The sequence below is a fragment of the Tachyglossus aculeatus genome, chromosome X1 (assembly GCF_015852505.1).
Source record: "Tachyglossus aculeatus isolate mTacAcu1 chromosome X1, mTacAcu1.pri, whole genome shotgun sequence".
NCBI lineage: Eukaryota > Metazoa > Chordata > Mammalia > Monotremata > Tachyglossidae > Tachyglossus > Tachyglossus aculeatus.
Genome location: NC_052101.1, coordinates 49,220,587 through 49,247,919, shown reverse-complemented (window position 1 = coordinate 49,247,919; position 27,333 = coordinate 49,220,587). Strand labels below are relative to the sequence as shown.

Genomic DNA, 27,333 nt, shown 5'->3' with positions numbered 1-27,333 from the left:
GCTTAGAACAGTGCTTGGCACGGAGTAAGTGCTTAACAAGCACCATAATTATGATTATTAGTAAGTGCTCAATAAATACCATTGGTTGAATTTGGAGAAGCCATTTAAGCTCTTTGAGCCTCAATCTTTTCATCTGTGAATGAAGATAAGATACCAGCCCTCCCGAGAGATACCCGGGAGAGAGAGGGACTGTGTTGTACCCGATGATCAGGCATCTTCCCCAGCCCTGAGCACTGTGCTTGACACAGAGTCAGAGTCGGTAAATACCCTAATCACCCTTACCTCTCAGGGGACACCTCTAATGGGCACCCAGGGTCACCCACCCAGCGCAAATTTTCAGACCCCCCCCGCCACTGGGCTCCATGCCGCCGGACAGCAGGGGCCCGATGCTAGGGTAGAAGATGATGGTCCAGGTTAATCTCTTCTCCCGCCAGAAAGTTGTTGTGTGCATTCATTCAATTGTATTTATTGAGCGCTTACTGTGTGCAGAGAGCACTGTACTAAGTGCTTGGGAAGTACAAGTCGGCAACATATAGACGGTCCCTACCCAACAACGGGCTCACAGTCTAGAATACTATGTGCATGAGCCAGTATGCCCTGTGGACATATTCAGATGGCAGCACAGGTGCCTCGGAACCCCAGTGGTTTAATTTCTCAACTGTCGAAGGCTTGGAATTTTAGGCCGGCCTCTGGATTCATTCCCTAATTTTGCTTATGCCGCCCCAGAGCTGAGTTCCATGTCCCCTTTGGTCCCCCATTCAGATGCCTGGGCGGGGCTCTAGGGGGGAGTGAGGGAAGGGTGAGCCACCCCCAGAGCCAGCAAGGGTGCGCGTCTTTACGCCAGTTCTCCTGCCAGCCTCCATCCCTGCAGACCCGGCCAGGAGAGGGGACGGATCCCACCAGCACTTGCTCTGGGAGCGTTCTTACGTCTCTCTCTGGAGGCCCGATACCACAGCTGTGGAGAAGCAGTCCCTACAAGTATCAGACTCATCCCCTGGAAGTTTGGGGGCTGTGGGGAGGGAGAGAGGGGTTTGGGGATCAGGGGCTGGGCTCTCTCGCTTCTCTCCCCTTACCACGGGGCAATGAGTCCAGCAAATGCAGCAAGACATGAGAAGCAGCATGGCTCAGTGGAAAGAGGTCATGGGAGGTCATTGGAGGTCATGGGTTCAAATCCCAGCTCCGCCAGCTGTCAGCTGTGTGACTTTGGGCAAGTCACTTAACTGCTCTGTGCCTCAGTTACCTCATCTGTAAAATGGGGATTAAAACTGTGAGCCCCCCGTGAGACAACCTGATCACCTTGTAATCTCCCCAGCGCTTGGAACAGGGCTTTGCACTTAGTAAGCACTTAGCAAACACCATTATTAATTAATTAATTAAGACAGGACCCTCTGCCTTGCCGGTCGTCTGGCTTCCCCACCTCCCCAGGTCACTGCCCCAAGTACAGCCTAAAACAGATTCAGTACTGGGGCCCCAGGGACCAGAAGTCTGGCTCACCCGGAGCTCGGGCTGGATTTTCGCTTGGGTCTGGGACCTGGGAATGCCAAGAACCCCCTGGTCCACCTGCTCCGGAGCCAAGGGAGTCCCACATCCACACCCACCCTCACCCCGACCCGCACGGCCTCACGGACCGGACCGATTCACCGGGGCCGCCCCCCGTGCCCCGCCTACCCATCTCCTTGAGCTCCAGATTGACCAGCTCCAGCCAGTAGGCATCGATCTCGTCCAGGTCGTAGCGACTGACCTCCTGGCAGTACGTCCCGGTGACCTCCGAGAGGTCCGCCCCGGAGAGGCTGTGAGGGGAAGGCTGGGCTGGGGCAGGTTCCAGCAGGGGCACGATCCTAGCACAGAGAGAGAAAGACAGAAGCAGACAGTGAGCTGAGTGACGGAAAGGAAAGTAGGGGGAAGATGCCCTCGTTGGGCACACAGGCGACGGAGTCGGCCGGCTCGGTGCTCATCCTGGACGTGTTTCTGGTCAATGGAGGGAAGGGAGGAGGGGAAGCTGGGAGGGAAACATGGGCAGGGCCAACGTAGCCGTAGATAGCGTCTGAGGTACCAGTGTGGTGCGTACGTTCACACGCGTGGGCACGTGTGTGTATGGGTCTGCATGTAGGTGACACCCGGATGTGCGACTCCGCTGGTTCTATCTTGAATTTGTTTTCCAAAGTGCCTTCACATTCATTCATTCAATCATTTATTGAGTGCTTACTGTGTGCAGAGCACCGTACTAAGGGCTTGTAAAGTATAATTCAGCAACAAATATAGTTAATCCCTACCCAACAATGGGCTCCCTCACCACATCTTGTCTCACGAACAAGTCTTCTAGACTATGAGCCCATTGTTGCCAAATTGTACTTTCCAAGGTACAGTGCTCTGCACAAAGTAAGCGCTCAATAAATATGACTGAATGAATGAATAATAATAATAGTAATGATGGCATTTGTTAAGCGCTTACTATGTGCGAAGCACTGTTCTAAGCACTGGGGGGAGATACAAGGTGATCAGGTTGTCCCACGTGGGGCTCACAGTCTTAATCCCCATTTTACAGATGCGGTAACTGAGGCTCAGAAGTTATTAGAACCCATGACCTCTGACTCCCAAACCCGTGCTCTTGAACACATTTCTGTGTGGCAGGGAAAGGCAGATACTATTATTCCCATTGTAAGGAAGAGGAAACAGAGAGGTTAAGTATCTTGCCCAGGGTCACTCTGAGGGGCAGGAGCAGAGCTGAGACTAGAACCCGGCCCTCCTGGCTCCCAGCCCTGCACTCTTTCCTCTTGGCCACCCTGCCCCTTGCTCTCCCTAAGCCCCCATCACCGCAGCCCGCTTCAAGAGTGGAGCTGAGGGGAACACTGTACTGACCCTGGGGTGTGCAGCTTGGGGAAAGTCCCCACTCCCCCACATACCCACCCTCCCAGGAGCACAAGCACCCCTAGACGTTATAGACCCTTCTCCTCTCACCTCACATAGGAGCCACCTAGGAGTGACCTTGCTCGGAGGCCGGGGGACAGATTGGATGACCTCTCCAGCCCTCCGTTTTCAACTCACAAGTTGAAGCCTCCATTTCTGGGTCCAATAACCATATCTTTTTTTTTCTTGGAAGGTGAGGGCAAGGGTGTGTGTGTAAGAGAATGGCTTCTCTAGCAACAAAATCCCCACCTGGAAAGTCTAATGGTCCCAGGGCTGCTGCAGGAGAGAGGCCGCGGGCCAAGGTATGACACAGCGATTACGGTCATTACTTGGAGGGCTATAACAGCGGACAAGGAGCAATAAAACTCCGGCTATTCTTAGAAACGGACGCGAGCAGCTCAAGGATCCCATCATTAAGGAGAGTCCTGCTGTCACTGCTAGGCTGCCAGCTGCCTTCTGCCTTGCTCAGAAACGCTGCCCTTCCGCCCGCCTGCCGGCCTACCTGCCTGCTGCAAACCTAGTCCTGGGCCCGGGGCCTGCCTCGAGGGGACGGATGAAGAAGGGGAGCTGAGAGAGTGAAGCCAATCCATGCCTAAAAGGAGAAGTGGGTAACCCCTGACCCCCAGCTCTTATATCCTCCCAACTCCCACCTCGGCACTTACATACTCACAGCCACCCTCACTGCTTCTGAACATTTAGACCCCGAAATGATTTATGGCATCTGTGCTTTATTCACTGTGGCATGTATAGCATAAGCACTGTGCTAAATTCCCGGGCTACGTATCGGATAATCAGGTCGGACGCAGTTCCGATCCCATACGGAGCTCAAAGAGGGAGGGAGAGCAGGTTTCTCATCCCTACTTTACAGTTGAGGAAACTGAGGCACAGAAAGTTGAAGTGACTTTCCTGAGGTCGCTCAGAGCTGGGACTAAAGCAGTAATAATAATACTCGCAGTATTTGTTAAGTGCTCACTATGTGCCAAGCACTGAAGTGGAGAAGCAGCATGGCTTAGTGGAAAGAGCACGGGCTTGGAAGTCAGAGGTCGTGAGTTCTAATCCTGGCTCCACCACTTGTGGACTTGGGCAAACACTTAACTCCTCTGTGCCTCAGTTACCTCATCTTTAAAATGGGGATTAAGACTGTGAGCGCCACGTGGGACAACCTGATCACCTTGCATCCATCCCAGTACTTAGAACAGCGCTTGGGAATAGGTGCTTAACAAAACCCATCATTTATTTTTACTTATTTATACAATCCAATCCAATCAGAACGGACCCAGTTCCTGTCCCTCACAGGGCTCAGAGTCTAAGGGAGAGGGAGAACAAGTATTTAATCCCTACTGAAACAGAGTGAATGATTTGGCCACGGTTGCTGAGCAGGCAGGGGGTGGAATGGAGATTAGAACCCAGGTCTCCTGACTCCCAGCCCTCTGCTCTTTCTGCTGGGCCACGATGCCAGACTTCAAGAGCCAGGCACCACAGCGAGAGTGGAGCACGTACGCTGGCAGAACTTGGAAGCCTCCACCTTCCTCAGACTGCTCCCTGTTCCTTCCTCGGCCACCCCGGGACCAGAGGCTACCCTCTGCCCAACCTCAAGTTAGAGTGGCACGTGGCCGAGGGCCGGCTGGCAGGAATCCTGGTCTTTGCCGTTGCCTTGTTGTTTCCGGGCAACGTCTCTGTCCATTGACATTTCTGTCTGGATGAGATGTTTCAAGGAGAAAAACGGCCGGCGCTCGGGTCCCTCCCAGCGACTGGGCTGTGGGGGGCCCTGGCTTCTAGCCTCCGTCTGTCAGCCCGCCGCCTTCTCTCACACCACGCATGGAGCTCACACTGGGCTGGCCCGGGCATCTGGCTGCAGCGCCGTGGTCTGGCACAGGTCAGGGGTCATGGACGAAGCCATCCATCTTTCCCCTCCTCACTGCCAAAGCTGGCAGTCAGCCAATGCCAGCTCCCAAAGGGGCCCTCTCAGATCTGACTGCTACACTTCCCGGGTACATTCGGTGCCCAGGGTCCACCAGACACAGAGCAGAGGTCCAGTAACATGGACCCACAACAGCTGGCGTGCTGCAGTGTTGCACCGCGGGATGCCACCCTGGACCCCTGGAATTCCTGTGTGGGATCGGTCTTCTCTGGGACAATGTCACGCCTGCCTGCAGGGTAGAGATTGTGGGAGGGCACTTTTCACCTCTGGAATCTGCCCCGGGTCCGATGCCACCCGCCAGGTACCAGGGCTCAGGGTTAGAATCCACCCCCAGGTAGCATACATCACCTCTCAGTTGCCGATGGCACCTATGAGAGCTGTCCCTGCTGACTCTGGGGAACACAGCTGGGAACAACGTTGTCCTTCTGTGTGACAGCTGGGGCAGAGGTCACACCATACTGCCACACTTGTTGGAGCAAGCACACACTGTGGTGTCATAGTCTTTAGGCCCAGAGATTTTCAGGGGGAGGCTCGGGGGGTGGACAATTTCATCCCAGAATCCCACTGGGGCCTGAGGGTCATGTGGTCCTTTAAGGGAAGCCAACCCTTAAGGGTCAGTGGCGATAAAGTATTTGTTCTCCTCCAGACTTGGAGAACCCATTCACTCCCATGGCTTCAACAATCACTTCTATGAGGATGATACCCAAATCTACATCTCCAACCATGATCTCTCTCCTTCTCTAGCGTCTCACATTTCCTCCTGCCTTCAGGACATGTCTACTTGGACGCCGACTCCTCGAACTTAATACGTCCAAAACAGAATTGCACATATTCCCACCCAAGCCCTGTCCTCCTCCAATTTTTCCATCACTGTAGACAGCACCACCATCCCCCCGTCTCACAAGCCTGTACCTTGGCCTTATCCTTGACTCATCTCTCTCAGTCAACCCACACATTCAATCTGTCACAAAATCCTGCCGGTTCAGCCTTCATAATATCATTAAAATCTGCCCTTTCCTCTCTATCCAAACTGCTACCACGCTAATCCAAGCGCTTCTCCTATCCCTCTTTGATTACTGCATCAGCCTCCTTGCTGATCTCCCTGCCTCCTGTGTCTCTCCACTCCAGTCCAAATTTCACTCTGCTTCCCAGATCGCTTTTCTACAAAACCGTTCAGTCCATGTTTTCCGACTCCTCGGGAACTTCCAGTGGTTGCTCATCCATTTCCACATCAAACAGAGACTCCTGACCGTAGACTTGAGAGCACTCCAGCGAAGCTCGTTGTGGGCAGGGAATGTGTCTGTTACAATGTACTCTGCTAAGCACTTATTACAGTGCTTTGTACACAGTAAGCTCTCAATACATAGGAATGATTGCTCCCTGCCATGTTACCTCCCTAATTTCATCCTACTACTCAGCCCACAGACTTGACTTCTCTAATGCCAACCTACTCACTCTCCCTTGATCTCGTCTATCTCAACGATGACCTCCTTCCTGAAACTCCCTTCCTATTCATAGCCGACAGAAGGTCACTCTCCTCACCTTCAAAGCTTTATTAAACACACCATCTCATCCAATGGGCCTTCCCTGACTAAGCCCTCATTTCCTCTTCTCCCACTCCCTTCTGTGTCACCTTTGCACTTGGATTTGCCCCTTTTACCTATCCCTCCCTCAGCCCCACAGCACTTACGAACATACCCATAATTTAAGTATTTATTTTTATTAATGTCTTTCTCCCCCTCTAGACTGTAAGCTCGTTATGGGCAGGGAACATGTCTACCAACTCTGTTATACTGTACTCTCCCAAGCATATATTACAGTGCTTTGCACACAGTAAGTCCTCAATAAATACAACTTATTGATTGAGTGGAAAGGGGAAAAAAATGATGTTATTTTACACATATGATGTTGGGTGTTAGGGCTAGGATTGCTAGGACAGGGGCAGAGAGAGCCTGGCCCTTCTTTCTAGAGAGGCCCTGACTCTCAGCCCACAACCACGAAGTCACATTTACAACTGGAAACTCAGTATGGCTCTTGATGGGTGTTGCTAAACCTACATGTTCTGAGCTCCGGCAGGTTTCTGGACTGCCAGAAAACACCTAGCGGAGTTCATCTTTTAGGTCCTGCTCTTCAGACAACAGTCTCACTTTGAAGTTATCGCTCTTCATCCGTTCTCCCCTCTTACTTATGCACTCTTTCCCCACTACATCCCAGCTCACACTCTTTGTTCCTCTCGAGCTTACCTTCTCATGGTATCTCATCCTCCACTCGCCTGCCTTCAATCACATGCTCACAGCCTTCCTCCTACCCAGAGGAAATCTAGCAGGCTGCAGCTCTCCTCATCTTCAAAGCCCAACTTCTCCAGGGAGCTTTCCCTGATTTAACTTTTCTTCTCGGTTCATGTATTCCCAAACTTTTCTTCTCGGGTCACATACTCCCAACTGCCACTGTCATCTCAGCCACTCCGTGGCACTTTGGTACCTTCATTGACTGCTCAATCAATGGTATTTACTGTGTGCAGAGCATTGTCCTAAGTGCTTGGAAGCCCACAATAGTTAGTATATGTTCTATTCACATACCCACCTATCCATCTTTCCATCCTCTTCTTCCTCCTGTATGTTCGATTATTCTGCGTCTGTGTCCCCTATTAGACAGGAGACTCCCTGAGGGTAGGGAGCATGTCTTTCACCTCTATTGCAATACCACAGTGGTGTTAATCCCACCGTAAATACTGATGAGTGACTGCTGCTGACCAACTGGATGGCAACCCTGGAGAAGGGGACCAGACTCTTTAACAAGGTCCTCAATGGTCCCTCAACAGTTTTGGACATCACTCCAAGCGACTGGTAACAGCTTCCTCCAAAGAACCACCCTGCATTTCCGCTAACCACGTCAGAGGCCCCAAAGACTAAAATTAGATCTAAAAGCCTCTGGCCCAGATGGCATTCTTGCGGCAGTGTATGAGAATGGTGAGTACAAGCTCATCAGGAAGCACCGTCTGAGGAAAGGGAACGCTTCATTTTCATTCGGGCACTGTGGGATTTCGCTCTTGGCCATTGCTGGGAAGGTTCTAACCGGAGGAACAGTGAGCCATCTAAGCTGTCGGCCGTCGGTAAAAATAATTCCAGAAAGAAAGCGTGGCTTTCGATCCAGGCCCGGAACTACTGGCAAGACCTTCGCCTTGACAAAATAGGGAGAAATGCAGGGAGGCGGGGTTTTGACAAAGGCTTTGGACTCGGTATCTCGGAATGACCTGGGCTGGGCTTCTCAAGTCTGGCTGTCTGGTTTAAAAGTCTGTTAACATCATAGGGTCACTCCAAGATAGAAAGCTAGTCAGAGTTTTGGAACACGGTTGTTTCCCAACACCTTTTGCGGTCCCAAATGGGGATCAAGCAGGTGTGCTTTCCTGCAAGGATGCTTTTCACTGTGTTAGGCGCCTGGCTGACTGTTGGGGTCAGAGGTATGAAATGTGGGGTCTGCATGCAGGACCGCCTTAAAGCTGGATGCTGAAATCTGCAGCAACTTCATGCCAAGGCAAAGGAGTCAAAGATTATCAATCATTAGCTGCAACTGATGGGGGGGATGGGGTGCTAGGGGCTAACTCTGTTCAAGACGCACGACTGCTCGCTAAAGATTTTGCACATGCTGTTAATCGCATCAGGCTGGTGAACAGTCTGAAAAAGACGCAAGTCATGCGACCTCGACATCATAGGTGCTGCCCCAATGGGGACAGTGGCTGGTGTACGGCTTAAAGTCATCAGAGGAGTCTGAGATTGATGATTAAGTCTCAAGAGGTCTCTGCGGGCCAGCCTGGCATTTGGAAACTTGGAATGTCAGCTCTGGAAAGAAAAGGCCTAGAGAAGCAGTCTGGCCTAGTGGAATGAGCATAGCCCTGGGAGTTAAAGGGTCTGGGATCTAATCCTGTCTCCACCACTTGTCTGCTGTGTGACCATGGGCGAGTCACTTAACATCTCTGTGCCTCACCTGCCTCATCTGTAAAATGGGGATTCAATTCCAGTCCCCCTTACTTAGACTGTAAGCCTCATGCGAGACAGGGACTGTGTCCAACCTGATTATCTTGTATCTACCCCACGCTTAGTACAGCGCCTGGCACAGAGTAACAAGTATCATGATTATTATTATTAAAGGGGAGTCATCTTAATGACTGGGATGCGATCATCACAACACCACTGCACAGACAAGAGAGGCACCGACGGCAGGGGGCTGTACAGACCACACACAAAAAAAAACTGGGCCGTTTCCTTCTGCTTCACCTGAGGCTGAGAGCCGGCAAAATGTGACCCTCATTGTGGGCAGGGAATGTGTCTGTTTATTGTTATACTGTCCTCCCCCAAGTGCTTAGTACAGTGCTCTGCCCACAGTAAGCACTCAATAAATACAAATGAATGAATGATTCAATGACCAGACCCCACCGTGAACCCTGAGATCCCTGAATGGGTGGGGGCACGGGCCCCCACGCAAGGACGATTAGCGATCAGGTGCAGAGGCCAGGTCTGGCCGGTCACTGTACTAAGTGCTGGGATGGATAAAAGCAAATAGAGTTGGACACAGTCCCTGTCCCACTTTGGGTTCACAGTTTCGATCCCCATTTTACAGATGCAGTAACTGAGGCCCAGAGAAGTGAAGTGACTTACCCAAGGTCTCACTACAGAAAGATGGCCCAGCTGGGATTAGAACCCATGACCTTCAGATTCCCAGGCCTGTGTCCTATCTAACGTGCCATGCTGTGCCAGGGCTCACTCCCAGTATGGACAAAGGCCCGGCTCCAGGCGGGCTTCACCGGACCGGGGCTAGGGAGCCCGAGGCCCGGGGGCAGACCTTTTGATGGTAGAGCTGTCACTGGACGGTCCGGTCCTTTGCAAGCAGATGCAGTGATAGAGCTGGGGAGAGACCCCCTGGGTGGGTGCGGGGACCACCCGCGCTGACCGCCACGAGCACAGGCTGAAGTTGGACTTCACATACATGCCCACAGTAGCAGGGCTCCGCTTTTTTTTTTTTTTAAATACCATTTGTTGAGCACCTATGGCGTGTGTCAAGCACTGTTCTAAGTACTGGGGTGGATACAAGCTAATCAGGTGGGACTCACAGTCTAAACAGGAAGAACAGGTATTTCCTCCTCAGTATACAGTTGAGGAAACTGAGGCACAGAGAAACAAAGTGACTTGCCCAGGGTCACACAGCAGGCAAGTGCTAAAGCTGGGATTAGATCCCGGGTCCTCTGACTCCCTTACTCTTTCCATTAGGCCACGTGCTGTTTTACACGGGAGATTCCAATACCGTGTTCTGCACACAGCTGGGGCTCAATCAATTCCACAGAGTCATTCACTCATATTTACTGAGCGCTTACTGTGTGCAGAGCACTGTACTAAGCGCTCAGCACTGTACTAAGATACGTTGATTGACTCGTCCATTCATTTCCGTGGCCCAACACCTGACTAACAAACCCAACTCTGTCTGGGCCACCAGGGTGTGGCGGGGCAGTGTGTTGGGGGGATGTTTGTCAGGGGTGGGGGATGACTGGCCCGGTACTGTGACCTTGCTGGAGTGGGAATGAACTTTTTTGCCACTCAACCTGCTGCTGTGGAAATGCATCTCTGTGTTCTTCAGAGGGAGGGGAAGAAAGAGAGAGAAAGCCCATAATATGGGCACCCTCCTTAGCCGACAGTAGCTTGTACTATTCTAATGTTGTTCCTGTCAAATTTGGTTTTACAGGGCCATCAGCAAATTAAACAACCCTTGGCTTCCAGCAGGAGTGAAGAGACAGAAAGGTGAGAGAGGTAGGAGACCCCTACCTTCCCCTACCCCCTCTTCCACTTGTTTAACCCGCTCTTTTTTATAACTCCTCCCCGATTAAATTTGGTGTGGGAGAGGAGGCACCCTCCTGGGGCCCCCAGCCGCCCTCCTAAATTGAAACCCTGATTTTCAACATTGGCGATGGCTTTGTAAAGAGACCAATCTGTATGAGGACAAAAGACTCAACTACCGCCCCAAACTCAAGCAAACCCCGGCTGCAGCGGTGAGGACAATTGGGACGGAAAATGGAGGGTAACTGTAGGGGGTGGAAGGGTACTCAGCTTTCTGGGGCAGCATTTTTTTTACAGGGTGAAACGGTCTGGGCTTTGGGTAGAAAACCAAAGCCAGGCATTTAATATGTTTGACTTCCCTGCTGCTTTTATCTGGAGTCAAAGCATTTCTATTAATAAGAAACATGGCATTTATGAAGCGCTTACTCTGTGCCAAGCCCTGTGCTAAATTTTGGGGTAGGGTGTCCACTGCCCTGTCCCTTCCAGGATTCATGAATCTAGGTGAGAGGGAGAGTGAGCTGGGAGATCTTATCTGTGTTTTTTATAGATGAGGAGGACTGAGGCCCGATATTCTCCAGAACACAGGTCTCCTGACAACCAGTCACATGCTGTATTGCCTAGGCCAAGCCAGCTACACACACACACACACACACACACACACACACACACACACACACACACACACACACGTGTGCACAGACACACACATGCATCCCCAGAGCTGGGGGTTCAAGCCTCATTTTAAGGGGGCACTGCCAACTACTCCTCATGGCCTGTTCCCGCCTCTCGGCGCCCCAGGCTGGGAGAGTGTGCGGAATGTATTTGCTCACTTCCCCACCACCTGGACACGTTTCCTGAACATTATTAACCTCTGGAGGGCCGAGCCCTCCACAGGAAGTCCCCCAAAGCTGCTCCTTGCAATGGAAATGGAATTTCCTGTCCAGCCCCAGGGTGGGGGAGCGGACTAGAATCGTTCCTTGGCGGACAGGACATTTCCGCTTCTCCTTCTCCTCTGCCCCCACCTCATCCCCACCCCGGAAACAGGTGGGCCAGGTCTGGCCGAACCACAGGTGCCCCACTTTCACCCCAGGATCACCCAGGCCTGGGTCACTCCAAGCTGAAACTGGGGACTGGCTCACCCTGCTGCAGGCCAGGCTAAGCTCAGACCACCAAGTTGCAGGGGAGCCAAATGGAGGAGGGCTGGGGGCTGCTGAATCAGAGGCCTCCTCCTTCCCCATCTACCTGGAAGGTAGGCCTGCCTGCTCCCTGCTGGCGGCCCTCACTCCCTATCCCTTGCGGGAAAGGCTCACCCTCCATCGGCAAGCAGTTGCTGGAATCTGACCCCCCGCCACGATCCGAGCGACTACTGTGCTCTGCTCTGCCGGAAAGGTATGGGTAGTGATAGTGCCCAACAAGAAATACACATTCCTGAAGAATCCCCACTCACGGCACCGGGAAACACCCACCGGACCATTCGGCCATTCATTCAGAAGCGGTGACTGAGTGTCAACTGTGGGCAGAGGGTCGGATGGGGTGCCTTCTCTGTTCAGAGCACTGCACTGGGCATTTACTGTGTGCCAAGGGTTAGAATGGATGACTTCTGGGTGCAGAGTGTGTCCTGGGCACCTATCATGTGCTGAGTGTTGTACTGGATGTTTATCAAGGGCAGAGCTCTGTACTACATGCCGGAGAAATGTACAAAGTTCATAGAGTAGTCAGTGGGGTGAAGGAGGATAGTAAATTGGTGGCTCAGAGAGTGTCGAGGGGACTTCCGGACACAAGTGTCCGGAAACAATAACGACGCACGGTGGTATGGGGGCATTTATACTGAGCTAGAAAACGCAGCTCCGCAGAGATGAGAGATGGTGCGGTCAGCCGTGGCGGGAGCCGGCAGGAGAGGAAAGGCTGACACCAGCCCCACCTCCGGGAAAGCCACCCTGTGTGCAGGGCCGTGGTGACTCACGTCTGTGAGGGGAAGGGAGACGGAAGAGGTGGGGGCGGTCTGGGGTCGGGCGCAGGGAAAAGATGAACGTGACACAGAGAGCAAAGAGCACCGACACGAGATCGACTCTCTGCTACTCTCCCATCCTTCCGAGCGGTATCCTCAGAGGAGCTCTCCTCCCTCCTCTCAAGTGCTACTCCAGCCACCTGTGCTTCTGACCCCATTCTCTCTCATCTCATGAAATCTCTCGCTCCATCCCTTCTCCCCTCCTTAACTTCCATCTTCAACCACTCACTCTCCACTGGTTCCTTCCCCTCTGCCTTCAAACATGCCCATGTCTCTCCCATCCTAAAAAAACCCCTCTCTTGACCCCACCTCACCTTCTAGTTATCGCCCCATATCCCTCCTACTATTCCTTTCCAAACTCCTTGAACAAGTTGTCTACACGCGCTGCCTAGAATTCCTCAACAACAACTCTCTCCTCGACCCCCTCCAGTCTGGCTTCCGTCCCCTACATTCCACGGAAACTGCCCTCTCAAAGGTCACCAATGACCTCCTGTTTGCCAAATCCAACGGCTCCTACTCTGTCCTAATCCTCCTCGACCTCTCAGCTGCCTTCGACACTGTGGACCACCCCCTTCTCCTCAACACGCTATCTGACCTTGGCTTCACAGACTCCATCCTCTCCTGGTTCTCCTCTTATCTCTCCAGTCGTTCTTTCTCAGTCTCTTTTGCAGGCTCCTCCTCCCCCTCCCATCCCCTTACTGTGGGGGTTCCCCAAGGTTCAGTTCTTGGTCCCTTTCTGTTCTCTATCTACACTCACTCCCTTGGTGACCTCATTCGCTCCCACAGCTTCAACTATCATCTCTACGCTGATGACACCCAGATCTACATCTCTGCCCCTGCTCTCTCCCCCTCCCTCCAGGCTCGCATCTCCTCCTGCCTTCAGGACATCTCCATCTGGATGTCTGCCCACCACCTAAAACTCAACATGTCCAAGACTGAACTCCTTGTCTTCCCTCCCAAACCCTGCCCTCTCCCTGACCTTCCCATCACTGTTGACGGCACTACCATCCTTCCCGTCTCACAAGCCCACAACCTTGGCGTCATCCTCGACTCCGCTCTCTCGCTCACCCCTCACATCCAAGCCGTCACCAAAACCTGCCGGTCTCAGCTCCACAACATTGCCAAGATCCGCCCTTTCCTCTCCATACAAACCGCTACCCTGCTCATTCAAGCTCTCATCCTATCCCATCTGGACTACTGCTTCAGCCTTCTCTCTGATCTCCCATTCTCGTGTCTCTCCCCACTTCAATCCATACTTCATGCTGCTGCCCGGATTGCCTTTGTCCAGAAACGCTCTGGGCATGTTACTCCCCTCCTCAAATATCTCCAGTGGCTACCAATCAATCTGCGCATCGGGCAGAAACTCCTCACCCTTGGCTTCAAGGCTCTCCATCACCTCGGCCCCTCCTACCTTACCTCCCTTCTCTCCTTCTACAGCCCAGCCCGCACCCTCCGTTCCTCTGCCACTAATCTCCTCACTGTCCCTCGTTCTCACCTGTTCTGCCGTTGACCCCCGGCCCACGTCATCACCCTGGCCTGGAATGCCCTCCCTCTGCCCATCCGCCAAGCTAGCTCTCTTCCTCCCTTCAAGGCCCTACTGAGAGCTCACCTCCTCCAGGAGGCCTTCCCAGACTGAGCCCCCTCCTTCCTCTCCCCCTCGTCCCCCTCTCTATCTCCGTCTTACCTCCTTCCCTTCCCCACAGCATCTGTATATATGTATATATGTTTGTACATATTTATTACTCTGTTTATTTATTTATTTATTTTACTTGTACATATCTATTCTATTTATTTTATTTTGTTAATATGTTTGGTTTTGTTCTGTCTCCCCCTTCTAGACTGTGAGCCCGCTGTTAGGTAGGGACTCTCTCTATATGTTGCCAACTTGTACTTCCCAAGCGCTTAGTCCAGTGCTCTGCACACAGTAAGCGCTCAATAGATACGATTGATTGATTGACTGATTGACTGTCGGAGGAAAGCAGCAGCCCCGCTGAATGAGGCGGGGACCGCTTGTCTTTCTGTCCTTCTAAGATCTCGGGGGTCCACTCCCACCTCCCCACAGCCACTGCCTTCCCCTGGGGACAGAAGGTGACTCCAGCCGGCCCCCTGGGTGCTCCCTCCCAAATACAACCTTGATGCTGTCAGTGCCATGGTGTAAGAAGACCGGGGAAGCTCGACCCATCTAACTTGGCCTCAGCTGACTGACCGGGACATCAGAAGCTTCCTGAGGGCAGGGAATGCGTGTCTAGCTTCTGTTGTACTCTATCATGTATTTAATACAACACTTCGTACTCAGTAGGCATACAGTACAGTGCTCGGCATCCAGTAGGTGTCCAGTGCAGAGCTTTACATCCAGAACAGCACTCTGCATCCAAAAGGTGCCCAACACAGCAATCTGCACCCAGTAGGCATCAGTACAGTGCTCTGCACCCAGGACAGTGTTCCACATTTTGCAGCGCTCTGCACCCAGCAGATGTCCACTACAACATGTTGCATCCAGTAAGCATCCAGTACAGCACTCTGCACACAACAGGCATCAAGCACAGCACGGCACACTGCCCACGGCAAGTATAAAGCAGTGTTCTGCCATACAGCAGAGGCCCAGCACAGTGCTCCGCACAGAGTGGTGCTCAGAGCCCCTTCCTAGCCAAAGCTACGCCCCCAGCCTGGCCTTGGTCTGCAGACCCCTGGGGGTGGCGTCCGGCTCCTGTCCCCTCCCTAAAGTGCTCGGGCTAGGTTGTGTCTCATCCCGCCCCGGCACGGCTCCCCGCACTCCCGGGACCAGCCCCCCATCTCATCCACCTGCCACGTCCCCCTCGGGCTCCATTGGGGCGGCTCGCCGGCACTGCCCGTCTGCTTGGAGCCCAGCTGCTCCCGGCCTGAAACCAGCTCCAACCGATCGCCTGGTGAGACGGGGAGGTTGGAGGGGTGCGAGAGAGACAAGGCGGATTGGAAGGTCGGGGGTCCCCACTGAATCTCCATGAAGCTCTCACCGGCAGCAATCAACCCAACACCTGGCTGGATCCCAGAACCGTGACCGCTGGGACTGGGATGGGCTGCAGACGCCCAAGGAGGGAATGAGGTCGGCTTGGGACCCCGGGAGGGCATGGTTCTCTGGACGCAGCAGACCCACCGGGCTCCAAGGATTCGGCTTCTTTTTGTCACAGGAGGCTGGGCCCAAGCAGCCCGACACCCCAAGGGTCTGCCAGAGCCCAAATAGCCCCCATGGCGGCCTCCTAATTAGAATGCGAGGGATCGATGACAAAACACCTCTACGCACACCATGCTTTCCTCTTATAGGGAAAGGCCTTTTTTGCAGTCATCTTGTTTTTACCTCCATTCCAGGCTAAATTAGACTCGGCTCCTGCCTGTAAATAAATCGGCTCTCAGGAAAGTCAGTGGAAAGATAATTCTGCCAGCAACCCTCAGTGGTGAAGCTGATATTGTTATTTCTGCCAGCTTGAGTCGCCAGGGGTTTCTTCAGCAGCTCCCTAGAACTTCAAAAGCTTTCGGCAATTTAGAGGGGCAATTTTCATTCGGTTAAGGGCCAGGCTCAGTAAAATGGCTTTTCTTTCTCTGGGCTTTCAGGGCAGGCGTTGTGCCTTCTCTGTGGGGAAATGTTGAGGTGTGGTCATCCAGGCTGTGAAAAACGGTCAGATTTTGGTGGGGGAGGAGAGGATTGAAGCATCAGGGGTGAGGGGAAGTTCTGTTTTGAGATCTGACAGGTCCTGGTGCAGACGACCTCCGATCGCACCAGTCAGGAAGGTCCAGGAGGTTGATTCATTCATTCAAACGTATTTACTGAGCACTTTCTGTGTGCACAGCACTGTACTAGGGACTTGGGAGAGTACAATGCAACAATAAACTGACACATTCCCTGCCCACGGTGAGCTCACAGTCTAGAGAAGCAGCATGGCTCAGTGGAAAGAGCCTGGGCATGGGAGTCAGAGGTCGTGGGTTCTAATCCCAGCTCCACCACTTGTCAGCTGTGTGACTTTGGGTAAGTCACTTCACTTCTCTGTGCCTCAGTTACCTCACCTGCACAATGGGGATTAAAACTGTGAGCACCATGTGGGACAACCTGATCACCTTGTATCCCCCAGTGCTTAGAACAGTGCTTTGCACATAGTAGGGGCTTAACAAATACCATCATTTTTATTATTATTACTAGAGGGTGGGGAAACCGGCATTCATATCAATAAATAAATTGCAGATACTTACATAAGTGCTGTGGGGCTGGAAGGGGAGAAGGACAAAGGGAGTAAGTCAGGATGATGCAGAAGGGAGTGAGCGAAGAGGAAAGTGGGGTTTAGGGAAGGCCTCTTGGAGGAGATGTGCCTTCAATAAGACTTTGAAACGGGGGAGAGTAACTGTCTGTCAGATTTGAGGAGGGAGGGCGTTCCAGGCCAGAGGCAAGACGAGGGCGAGAGGTCGGCGGCGAGACAGACGAGATCGAGGCCCAGTGAGAAAGTTAGCATTAGAGGAGCAAAGTGTGCAGGCTGGCTGTAGAAGGAGACTAGCAGAACCACAGCCAGATGTCCAACGGGCCGAGGACTGGCAAAGCCCGGGGCCAAATGGGGCGGCCCAGCCTCCTGTGAAGCATGTCTGGGAACTGAGGCTGGTCTGATCAATTGCCACACCCGCCCTGGGGCCCCACATCTCTCAGCGCCCCAGTCCCACAGACACCCGGCCCGAAGCCAGGCAGAGGCACTCCCAGCGGCTGCCGGATTTCCATGTCACTGCCGACATCGCATCCCTGACAGAGTGGTTTCTGGGGCTCGTGGTTCTGCGAGCGCAGCATGGCTGTGGCACCGCGTGGCTGGACTGCATCTCCCAGCAACTCTTGGGACAAAGGTGCTCATCTCCCCACTCCTCACTCTCCGGTCCCCCAACCTCCCCACTGCTGGGCTCAACACTGTCTGGAAACTCAAAGGCCGTGGTCGGCGGCTGGTTTCAGTGGGGCAGGCTATTTCAGGGCGGCAGCTGAGTTCCGTGTTCTGTGCGGCCAGCTGGAGAGCCGAGTGGCTTCTACAGTCCCCGTGGCTTGAACTTGCCGGGGCTGGGCCCTCAAGATTGCAGTTTAACTTCAGGGGATAAGATCGGTTTCCCCATAATTAATATGGAGATTCAATACCTGTTCTCCCTCCAACTTGGACTGTGGGATAGGGACTGAGTCCAGTCAGATTATCTTGTATCTTCTCCAGTGCCTGGCACATAGTAAGCGCTTAACAAATACCACAATTATTAGCATAAGGGACTTTCCAAACCTCAGAGCCGGGAGTCACTTTGATCGGCCCTCTCAGGTGAACCTCTAAGGTAAACCCCATCCCCGCTCACTGGGGCAGAAAGTCGCCGTTTCTAATCCAATTTTTAAAGATTTTTGGCCCGAACCGCTCTCCGAGCTGCTATTCCTATGAAAACTTGCTCTCCAGAATAAGAATGTGCAGTGTTTCCTGATTTCCTGTCTCCGCCAAGAAATACTACGTTTCTGGCACGCGCCTGAGAACACGCACGGAGGGGGTGGAAACCGACATGGTTTCAAAGGCTCGGCGCCAGCAGCTCGTGCAACAAAGTCAAACGTGAAGGACTGGGAGGGTTCGTCTGCAGATTCACCCACTTCCCAACCGGTCTCCCGCGGCTGGGGCTTCCATGCCAAGTTCTGCTCTCCCCGAAGGCTGGGGGATGTCGGGGTGGTCCCTGGGTCCCACCAGGTGGGCCCCAGACCTCGAAACAGGAGAGGCGAGCTCAACATCGAGCTCATACGGTTCCCTCCAGCGGAGGATTCTGGGTCACAAGGGTGACTGACTCATCACTATCTTTTCCAACCGCAGCTGGGATCTAGGGAGCTAATGAAATCAGGTGTCTCTGTTCAGCTGGAAGCCGATCGGGACTTATTTGCCTTGAAAACAAAGACGAGCTGGAAAAATTCCGCTCGCAGTCGGACCTGATCGACGACCCAAGTGGCACTTCAGCCCTGGAAGCTCTTGGTCATTTCGAAAAAGTCCGTTCGACAGGAAAACTGAGGCAGGACTTTGGCCTTGCCTGGAAAAATGATACCAATGGCATTTATTAAGCGCTCATGGGGCCCAAATGGTGTGTGCTAAGCGGTGGGGTGGAAATGAGACGACCAGATCGGACACTGCCCTGTCTTCCACGGCTCTCCCACAATAAAATGTAGGGAGAGGGAGATATTTCAGCCTCATTTTTGACATGAGGAAACTGAAGCTCAGACAGGTTAAGGGACTTACCCAAAGTCACACAGCAGGCCAGGGGCAGAGTTGGAATTGGGATCACGAGCCTGACCCTTTCCGCTAGGTCTCGTTGCTTTCTGAATGAGATGGCTGTGGAAACAAAGACCCAACTGCGGACTTGAACGTCTGACTCCCTCTCTAACCTGTGAAGTTCCTTATTATTACTTAATTATTATTGCAGCATTTGCTAAGCGGTTACTATGTGTCAAACACTGTTCTAAGCGCTGGGGTAGATACGAGTTAATCAGTTCGGATACAGTCCCCGTGCCACAATGGGGCTCACAGCCTAAGTAGGCAGGAGAACAGATTCTCCATTTTACAGATGAGGAAACTGAGGCACAAATTAGTGATGTGATTTGCTCAAGGTCACACAGCAGACAGGTGGCAGAAACGGGATTAGAACCCAGGCCCGTGCTCTTTCCACGAGGCCACCCTGCTCCTTGTGGGCCGGGAGGGCGCCTGCCAACTCTGTGGTATTACGCTCTCCCAAGAGCTCGGTGCAGTAATCTGCACATGGTAAGTGCTCAATAAATACCACAGATTGACTGATTGAACCTCAACTCCCTAGGCAAGCAGGCATCTCCGTCTTTGAATCGCCTAGAAGGTGGAGTGCTCTTCCCTGGGCTGTGCTCCTGGACATCTCCAAAATGCTCTCCAGATAGAGCTGGGAGCCTGGGGCGACCTCCACCACCACTTCTGAGGCAAGGACTTGTTTCTCTCTCTCTCTCTCTCCCCAAAGGCCCCAGAAAGCCTTCTCGCACACATATCTTAGATCCAAGGGCCGAGTGAGATAAAAGGGCCCAAAATTTATGTTCCAGATGGCACAGACTAGCATCCAACCTGCTGCATCACTAGGAATCATTCGGGTAGCCAAGATACAGCTCCAGAGGCCTCACGTAATAATGATAATGGTAATAGTAATAATGATAATAAGAGTATTTGTTAAGCACTTACTAGGTGCCAAGCAGGTACTAAGCACTGGAAGAGATAAAACTCTGATCATGCCACATATTGTCTCTGGCCCTCTTGGGCGCAGAACCTAAGGGATAACTGCGGTATTTGTTAAATGTTTACTATGTGCCAAGCACTGGTAAACACGATACAATCAGAACAGGCAGACCCTGTCCCAAATGGGGCTCACGGAGTAAGGGGGAGAGAGAACAGGAATCGCATCCCCATTTTATAGACACGGACAGACACTGACTTATTCAACTCAACACAGTAGGCAAGAGGTGGAGCAGGAATTAGAACCCAGGTCTCCCAGCTCTGGGACCAGTGCTCTTTCCACAGGGCCATCCTGCTTGACAAGCTGCTACAGGCTGGCTAATAAGATTTCTCGGGGCCCATTGTGACTACCAGAATGGTTGGAGAAGCAGCGTGGCTCAGTGGAAAGAGCACGGGCTTTGGAGTCGGGGGTCCTGGGTTGAAATCCCGGCTCCACCACTTGTCCGCTGTGTGACTTTGGGGAAGTCACTTCACTTCTCTGGGCCTCACTTCCCTCATCTGTACAATGGGGATGAAGACTGTGAGCCCCACATGGAGCAATCTGATCTCCTTGTAACCTCCCCAGCGCTTAGAACGGTCCTTTGCACATGGTAAGCGCTTAATAAATGCCATCATTAGTATTATTATAACCAGATCTTTAAGGGCAGGGAACGCAAACACATCTTGTTGGAGTTGCAGTGCTTGGTACAAGGCTTCACACTCAACAGTCGCTCAATAAATACCGCTGACTTCTTGATTACATCTCAGAAGATGAGGCACGCCAACTTGGTTTTAGACTCTTTCCTGTGTGGTTCAAGTAACTCTGACCTGGCCACACAGGGCATCTAAGAACTCTTTGGTATTGTGCTCTCCCAAAGTGTTCGGTTCAGTGCTTTGCGCACAGTAAGCAGTTGATTGACTGACTGATCCTGTTCTCCATTTTCTCATTTCTAAAGCGGGGAGATGATCCCTGCTCTCCCTCTTAGACTGCGAGCCCTGGGCGGGAGAGGGACCGTATCTATCCTGATTATCATTCATTTATCTCAGTACGCAGCACAGTGCTTTGTCACACAGGAACCACTTAAATGCTTGTGGGGTTTTTTTTTATCATTAACCTTATTGTTAAGAAGAGCTGAGAAGGAGCAGTAAATGATGGACGAGATGACTGGAGAGATTTGTCCCACACAGGGATAAGAAGAAGGAATTGTTTATTTTGGGGTAAAGGGAATCCATTAATTAATCCATCAATTAATCCATCCATCCATCAGTTAATCCATCCATCAATTAATCAATGGTATTTTTTGAGCACTTACAGCCTACAGAGTACTGTACTGAGCGCCTGGAAAAATACAATGCAAGAGTTGGTAGACATGATCCTGACCAAACAGAGCTTATAGCCTGCAGTGGAATAGGGATATGGGAAAAAGTAGAGCATAAGAATATTTACATAAGTACTGTTGGGCTTGGGTGAGTATTATAATAATAATAATAATACTTAATAATTACGTTATTTGTTAAGTACTTACTACGAGCCAGGCACTGTTTTCGGCACTGGGGTATTTGCAAGATAATTGGGTTGGACACAGTCCCTTTCCCACATGGGGGTCACAGTCTGAAGCCCCAATTTACTCATTCATTCATTCATTCAATCATATTTACTGAGCGCTTACTGTGTGCAGAGCAGTGTACTAAGCGCTTGGGAAGTACAAGTTGGCAACATATAGAGATGGTCCCTACCCAACAGTGGGCTCACAGTCTAGAAGGGGGAGACAGAGAACAAAACAAAACACATTAACAAAATAAAATTAATAGAGTAAATGTGTACAAATAAAATAAATTAATAGAGTAATAAATACATACAAACATATATACATATATATATATATAGGTGCTGTGGGGAGTGGAAGGAGGTAAGGCGGGGGAGATGGAGAGGGCGAGGACGGGGAGAGGAAGGAGGGGGCTCAGTCTGGGAAGGTCTCCTGGAGGAGGTGAGCTCTCAGTAGGGCCTTGAAGGGAGGAAGAGAGCTAGCTTGGCGGATGGGCAGAGGGAGGGCATTCCAGGCCAGGGGGATGACGTAGGCCGGGGGTTGACGGCGGGACAGGCGGGACCGGAGGAACGGTGAGGAGATTAGGTGAGGAGATTAGCAGCAGAGGAGTGGAGGGTGCGGGCTGGGCTGTAGAAGGAGAGAAGGGAGGTGAGGTAGGAGGGGGCGGGGTGATGGACAGCCTTGAAGCCGAGGGTGAGAAGTCTCTGCCTGATGCGTAGGTTGATTGGTAGCCACTGGAGATTTTTGAGGAGGGGAGTAACATGCCCAGAGCGTTTCTGCACAAAGACAATCTGGGCAGATGAGGGAACTGAGGCACAGAGAAGTTAAGTGACAGCAGACAAGTGGACGATCCGGGATTAGAACCTGTGACCTTCTGACCCCCAAGTCCATACTCTATCCACTAGGCCACGTATCAGAGTGCTTAAAGGGCACACAGCCAAGCTCATAGTCGATGCAGAAGGGAGAGTGGAGGGATGAATGAGGAAATAAAGGGCTTAGTCTGGGAAGGCCTCTTGGAGGAGATGTGACTTTAAGAGGGTTTTGAAGGCAGGGAGAGTGGTAAGTTCATTGTGGGTAGGGAATGTGTCTACCCACTCTGTTGTATTGTTCTCTCCCAAGCACTTAGTATGGTGCTCTGCACACAGTAAGCGCTCAAAAAATACCACCAATAATCATGACGATGGACAGCTAGATGAGAAGAGGGAGGGAGTTCCAGGTCCGAGGTAGGATGTTGGCAGCGGGAGACACGGAGAGTAGGTTGGTGTTGGAGGAGAAGAGTGTGTGGCTTGGGTTGTAGTAGGAGGATCAGTGAGGAATTGGCGAGGGAGGCAGGAAATTATTTAAAAACTCACAAATGCATTTGAAAGGGCGTCTCAGCCTGTACTCCCATGGCCAACCCTCTAGACACAGGCCATGGAGCTCTGCAGAGCCCCAGAGACGGGGGGGGGATCCACTCAACCATGCCCCTGCCCCAGGGCCTTCCTTCCGCTTTCCGATGCTCCCAACGGCTCACCTCCTCACCACCTGAGAGTGCCATCGTGTTGTGTGATACCCAACGAGTCACTGACCCTCTCTGGGTGGTGATGGCCCCCTTTGGAAGGAGGGGCCGAAAGGTGCGTCGGGCCCACCAGAGGTTTCCGACTCTAGTCGATTATTACCAAACGATGCCTCCTGACACCATCTATCATCATTCGCAGATTTTGCAAGGGCTCTGGATTGGTAGATGCCACCCTGGCTCCTGCCCAGCAGTGGTCTACAATTAAGTTTACGCACCAGCACACAAAGAACCGGATCTGTAGCCGGCCTCCAATTTGGCCGCTACATACCTGTGAGGAATGAGGGGAGGGTTTCATGAGATAATGTCTGCAATGTCATGTCAGCCCCCTCACGGAAAGTTCCCCAGTAAGCGGGCGATTCGGGGCATCATTACATCCCCACGGCCAGGACGATCTCCCTGTCCGGGCCTGACTGACCCCTTTGGTTTGGGGTCGTGGGCAAGGCAGGATAAAGAGTTGAGCCAGGGTCTGCCTATCTGGGCTGCTTCTTCCGGAGGGATCAGGATCAGGATATCAGGGCTGACCGCACGATGATTTCACATCCCTTCCCATAGTGAGCGGCTAACTAGAGCCTCTAGGCCAGAGGAGAACTAGGGGTCGGGGGTGGAGGGGTGCAGCTAACGTTTCTGTGGGTCAGCCGGGGGCATTCCCTGAAAGCCGTCACTACCCCCGGTTCTGCTGCTGGCTAAATATGTCAGTTGGGCAGGGCTCTGTGGGCCGATTTTGCTCTCCCCCAATCCTCCTCCTCCAGGAAGCCATCCTTAATTACTTGGAATGGGCAACAAAGGCCTAGTGGAAACAGCACGGGACTGGGATTCAGGAGACCTGGGTCCTAGTCACATCCCAAAAGGGATGAGTTTTGCCAGGTGACCTGGAGCAAGTCACTTGACCACTCTGGGCCTCAATCTCCCCATCTGTAGAATGGAGATGAGATACTAGCTCTCCCTGCCTTTTAAAATGTGAGTCCTATATGGGACACACCATATGTGTCTGATGTGATTATTCCATATCTACTCCAGTGCTTAGCACAGTGCTAGGCACCAAGAAAGCACCTAGGAAATACCATAACGAACTATTCCCTAGGTCAGCACCAGGCTCAAAACAAGACAGGAAGCAGTGCGATCTAATGGAAAGAGCCCGACTCGGGGAGTCAGATGACCTGGGTTCTAATCCATGCTCCACCACCTGTCTGCTTTATGGCCTTGGGCAAGTCATTTTACTTTTCTGATCCTCAGTTAACAACTGTACAGTGAGAGTTCAATGCCTATTCTCCTGCCTAAATCTATTGTGAGCCCCATGTGGAACAGGGACTGTCCCGCGCTGCGAATACTATATCTACTCTAGCATGCAGTACAGGGCTTGGCACACAGGAAACATTTAACACGTACCATCAAAAAAAAAAAGAGAGAGAGACTCGGCCCAGAATTCTGGGCATTGATGTAAATTGATTTCTCTGAACCCCTGGTTGCCATCTTCCTCCGAAGCGCCAGAATGAGAGATTGTGGGCAAGGGACTGGGAGCAAGAAGCAACACGGCCTGGGGGAAGGAGCATGGACCTCGGAATCAGAGCACTTGCGTTCTAACTCCCGCTCTGCCAAATGCTTGCTGTGTGACCATGGCCAATCACTTAACTTCTCTGTGCCTCAGCTTCCTCATCTGTAAAATGGGGATGAAATACCTGTTCTTTTACATGGAAGTTTTTAAGTGTTTACTAGGTGCTAGGCACTGTATTAAGAGCTGGGGGCATATATAAGACAATCAGGTTGGACACAGCCCCTGTCCCACAAGGGGCTCACAGTCTTAATCCCCACCTCACAGATGAGGTAACTGAAGCACATAGAAGTGAAGTGACTTGCCCAAGGTCACAAAGCAGACATGAGTCTGAGCCAGGATAAGAACTCAGGTCCTTCTGAGTCCCAGGCCTTAGGATATCCCCCAGGCCATGCTGCTTCTCCTTCCTACTTAGACTGTGAACCCCATGTGGGTCAGGGACTGGGTCCAACCTGATTAACTTGTCTCTACCCCAGCCTCAGAAGTGCTTGACACTCCTCTCTCTCCTTGAGTTCTTGACTCCTCTCTCTCATTCAACTCACATACTCAACCCATCACTGAATCCTGTCGGTCCCACCTTCACAATATTGCTAAATTTCACCCATTCCTCTCCATCCAAACTGTTACCACATTAATACAATCACTCATCCCATCCCTGTATCAACCTTCTTGCTGACCTCCCAGCCTCCTGTCTCTCCTCACTCCAGTCCATACTTCCCTCTGCTGCCTGGATCATTCTTCTACAAAAACGCTCAGGCCACCCCAGTTCCCCCACTCCTCAAGAACCTCCAGCGGTTACCCATCCAACTCCTCATCAGACAAAAACTCCTCACCATTGGCTTTAAAGCGATAAATCACCATGCCTCTTCTACCACACCTTGCGACTCTCCTATAACCCAGCTTGCACACTTTGCTCCTCTGATGCTAACCTTCTCACCGTGACTCGATCGTCTATCTTGACACCGACCATTCGCCCACATCCTGACTCTGGCCCTGGAACGCCCTCCCTCTTCAAATCTCTCTCTCAATTACTCTCCCCGCCTTCAAAGCTCTACTGAGGGCCCATCTCCTCCAAGAGGCCTTCCCTGACTTTCCTCTTCTTCCACTCCTTTCCTCCCACTCCCTTCTGCATCACCCTGACTTGTTCCCTTTGTTCATCCTCCCTCCAGCCCTGCAGCACTTAAGTACATATCTGTAATTTATTTATATTAATGTCAGTCTCCCCCCTCCCCAGACTGTAAGCTCCTAGTGGACAGGGAACGTATCAGTTTATTGTTGTATTGTAGTCTCCCAAATACTTAGTTCAGTGCTCTGCACACAGTAAGCGCTCAATAAATACGATTGAATGAATGAATGACACATAACAAGCACCTAACAAACATAAAAATACTAACAACAATAATAAAAAAAGGGATTGGAATGGAGGCATGACAGCCAGGAGCTCAGATTTGTCCGATCCTGTGGTCAGCTCAGGGAAGGGCCGAGGGTTCCCGACCCAGAAGCCAGCACGGAAGGATGGGAAGAATCATCCCCACGGTCCTTTTCCGCGCTCTTCCCCTCTGAATGACTTCCTGGAGCACTCAGGGCCGAGCAAACCCCTAAAGTCAACGCCTTTCCCCCCGACCCTGAAGTACCCCCCAGGCCTCCCCTGAAGGGTCCCCCAGCTAGGTTCTTGGCCAGTACACTTAAGAGGTTGCAGGGGGACCACCGCAATGGGTTGACAACATTTTCCCTCATTTCAGTTATAATGAACTCATTTAGAGTTGGGAATTGCTCCTTGGAAAATCCAAGAAGTCCGAGAGTATGCTTTCTTGATCGCAAAAGAAAAACACAGCGCTGGTCGGCAGAACCGGAGACGAGCGTCTCGCGTTAAAGCATCTGGAATTAATTATCCAAGCCAGATAATGGCTCCGGCAGCGTTTCAATCACAAAAACAGATTCTCTCCTTGGCACCCGACTTCATACTGAAGGACAGTGGGAAAAGTTTCGCTCCCAACAAGCGGCAGACACATCTGTCGGGTGCAACTGGGATTTCGCAGCTGGTCAGCAAGCCACCGGATCGACTCAGCCAAACTGTAGAGTGGCCTCTGGCCGCTGGGAACCATGTTTTCTTTCTAGACTTTGAGCCCGCTGTTGGGTAGGGACCGTCTCTATATGTTGCCAACTTGTACTTCCCAAGCGCTTAGTACAGTGCTCTGCACACAGTAAGCGCTCAATAAATACAATTGAATGAATGAATGAATGAGGGGAAGATCACTGAAGCGACTTCAACGTGACCCTTCTGCATTGCTCCCCCTGGAGACTGTATGGTCCTTGTGGGCAGGGATCACATCTACCAAATCAGTAGTACTGTACTTTCCCAAGTGCTCAGTACAGTGCTCTGCACATAGTAACAGATTAATAAATGCCACTGATTGCTTGATTCACCATGCATCGCCATCAGAAGCAGTGTGGCCTAGTGGAAACAGCAAAGGCCTGGGAGTGAGAGGACCTGGGTTCTAATCCTTGCTCTGCCAATGGCTTGCTGTGTGGCCCCGGGCAAGTCCCTGACCTTCTCTGTGCCTGAGTTACCTCATCTGTAAAATGGGGATTCAATATCTGTTCTCCCTCCTACTTGGACTGTGAGGCCCATGTGGGACAGGGACTGTATTGAACCTGATACATCTGTATCTATCCCAGTGCTTAGAAGAGTACTTGACATACAGTAAGCGCTTAAAAAATACCATAATCATCGCCATCAGCATCTCCATCACCACCACTGTCAGCATTTATTGAATTCCTGA

At 51.9% G+C, this 27,333-nt stretch overlaps 1 protein-coding gene across 1 annotated transcript in view; it reads right to left on the bottom strand.

Moving 5' to 3' along the window:
* JADE2 (jade family PHD finger 2) overlaps positions 1 to 27,333 on the bottom strand; it is a 132,939-nt gene that overhangs the window by 44,835 nt on the left and 60,771 nt on the right. The window contains 1 exon segment of the mRNA XM_038739863.1: positions 1,669 to 1,838. Coding sequence (XP_038595791.1) covers positions 1,669 to 1,838 — 170 coding nt within the window.